Raw genomic sequence first — 2,491 nt, forward strand, 5'->3', positions numbered from 1 at the left:
TCAACGTCTAAATCTGAGACTGCAGTCAATGCATCTCCATAAGACATATACCTATCTGGTTGTCTCACAACCCTCCCACTACGTCGAGGCTCTATTGGTGTTAGTTCCTGTTGTGGTTCATTTGTTATCGGTTCAGGAATAGAACGTGGAGATGCTATACGAACATTTTCATCGGTCAATTCCTCAAGTACAAGTCTACTTCTAGGCTTCATATTCTTCACAAAATCCTCTTCTAGAAAATGAGCATTCGTGCTAACGAATGTTTTCTGATTGGCAGGACTATAGAAGATGTAGCCTTTTGTCCCTTTAGGATATCCTACAAACAGGCATAATTCTAAACAACTGGTTAGCTTGCCACTCTCCTTTCTAAGCACATGTGCTGGGCAACCCCATATTCTGGTTTGGCCAAGAGATGACTTCTTGCCACTCCATCTTTCATATGGAGTTCCAGGCACTGCTTTAGACGGAACTTGATTCAGAATATATGCTGCTGTTTCCAAGGCATACCCCCAAAAGGAATCAGGAAGGGATGAGTAACTCATCATTGATCTAACCATATCTAATAGAGTTCGGTTCCTTCTTTCTGGCACGCCATTCTGCTGAGGAGTACCTGGCGTAGTCAGTTGAGAGGATATACCTTCTTCCTTAAGAAAGTCGTCGAACTCTCCCAGCAAATATTCACCACCACAATCGGATCATAGTGTTTGGATCTGTTTGTCTAATTGTTTTTCAACCAAGGCCTTGAATTCTTTGAACTTTTCAAAGGTGTCAGACTTTTGACGCATTAGATAAATATGACCAAAACGAGAATAGTCATCCGTGAAGGTTATAAAATATTCATATCCTCCTCTTGCTTGGATATTGAATGGCCCACATACATCACTATGTATGAGTTTTAGGCATTCAACAGCTCTATTACCCTTTGCAGGTCTCTTGGTCATTTTTCCTTCAATGCAGGATTCACATGTAGGTAGTGAGCCTACACTTAAGGTTTGTAAGGGACCGTCTCTCACTAACCTTTTAATCCTATCAAGGCTAATATGTCCAAGACGTAGATGCCATTTGTAGGTTTGATCTGTTGGGTCTAACCTCAACCTTTTACTATCCCTTATTGAATCATCATTCAATTCAGTATCATAAATCGTTGGAACAATTGGTTTGACATAGAACAAATTGTTTATTATGACTGTAGAAGTAATCATGAAACCATTCTTAAGAATCTGAATAACATCATTATTGAATCCTAAAGAATATCCTTGCTCAACCAAACATCCTAAAGAATATCCTTGCTCAACCAAATGAGCTACAGAAATAAGGTTTTTCCCAAAAACTGGGACATAATAAACATTGTTCAAAACAATAAAATTGTTCTAAAAAACTAATTTAATGCTTCCAACTGATATAGCCGATATTGATGCTCCGTTCCCCAGTGAAAGTTAAACTCACCCTTGCTAAGCCTTTTGCTTTCCCTGAACCCCTGCAGAGAACAACAAACATGATTGGTGGCTCCAGAGTCTACAATCCAAGAAAAAGTAGAGTCAGCCACAAAACAGGCTTCGGTAACAAGTAATGTACCTTTAGCTTTAACCTCCTTGAGGTAAGTAGGACAGTTGCGCTTCCAGTGGACAGCTACTCCGCAATGTGGTGACATTGTCATTACTCTTGTCTACCTTTGCAATGTTCTTGCCCTTTCCAGTTTTCCTTCTGGTTTCTTCTTGTTGCGGTTTTTCTTCTGTTTCTTGGCGCCAGAGGTGGAAGGTTTTGCTTCAGCAAGGTTTACCTCTCCATTCCTCCTTTTGCCTTTAAGCAGTAGGGTTTCCGCAGTCTGAAGCTCCTTCATGAGTTCAGGGGGTGAATAGTTCAACTTATTCATTGAGTAGTTGAGCTTGAAGTTGTCGAACATCTCTGGGAGAGTCTCTAGGATCATATCCACCTGAGTCTCCCCATCTATCTCAGCTCCCATGAGCTCCATCTTATTCAGGTGACTAATGATCAGTAACATATGGTCCCGAACAGGAGTGCCGGATTTCATCCGGCCGTTCATGAAGTTACGCACCGCAGCTTGCTTGGCTTGACGGCCCTGGCTGCCGAACATTTCAGCAATGCTGTAGATCATATCTGCAGCCGTCAACATGTTCCAATGTTGCTATTGCAACACATTGCTAATTAATGCTAAAATATAGCACCTAGCAATCTCATCAGAACGCATCCAAGAAGTGTATGCGTCTCGCTCCTCTTGAGTAGACTCCTCAGTCGGTTCAAAAGGACAGGGAGTGGTGAGCACATGCTTATGCTTGTCTACCGTCAACACGATATCAAGGTCATGTTTCCAGTCAACGTAATTTTCACCCACTAGTTTGTTTGTACTAAGAATTTGTGCGATCGGTGATAAAGACATAATTGCTGGAAAAATAAAATAAAGTGGCGTTGGCAATTTGCTTAAAATTTAGGAAAAGTATGATGCATGAATGCAAATACTTAAATATGAAAA

The 2,491-nt window shown here is 41.0% G+C and overlaps 1 protein-coding gene across 1 annotated transcript; it reads right to left on the minus strand.

Annotated features, from left to right (window-relative positions):
- Positions 1–1,666: 1,666 nt before the first annotated feature.
- On the minus strand, positions 1,667–2,134 carry LOC21395954. Its single transcript, XM_010108716.1, has one exon. It carries the CDS (start codon positions 2,132–2,134, stop codon positions 1,667–1,669), a length of 468 nt encoding a protein of 155 aa, XP_010107018.1.
- Positions 2,135–2,491: the final 357 nt, after the last annotated feature.

This window comes from Morus notabilis, unplaced genomic scaffold, assembly GCF_000414095.1.
Source record: "Morus notabilis unplaced genomic scaffold, ASM41409v2 Scaffold279, whole genome shotgun sequence".
Classification (NCBI taxonomy): Eukaryota; Viridiplantae; Streptophyta; class Magnoliopsida; order Rosales; family Moraceae; genus Morus; species Morus notabilis.

Excerpts from the sequence above, each read along its gene's own strand:
- LOC21395954 (XM_010108716.1), bottom strand. The coding sequence starts at position 2,134 with ATGTTGACGGCTGCAGATATGATCTACAGCATTGCTGAAATGTTCGGC.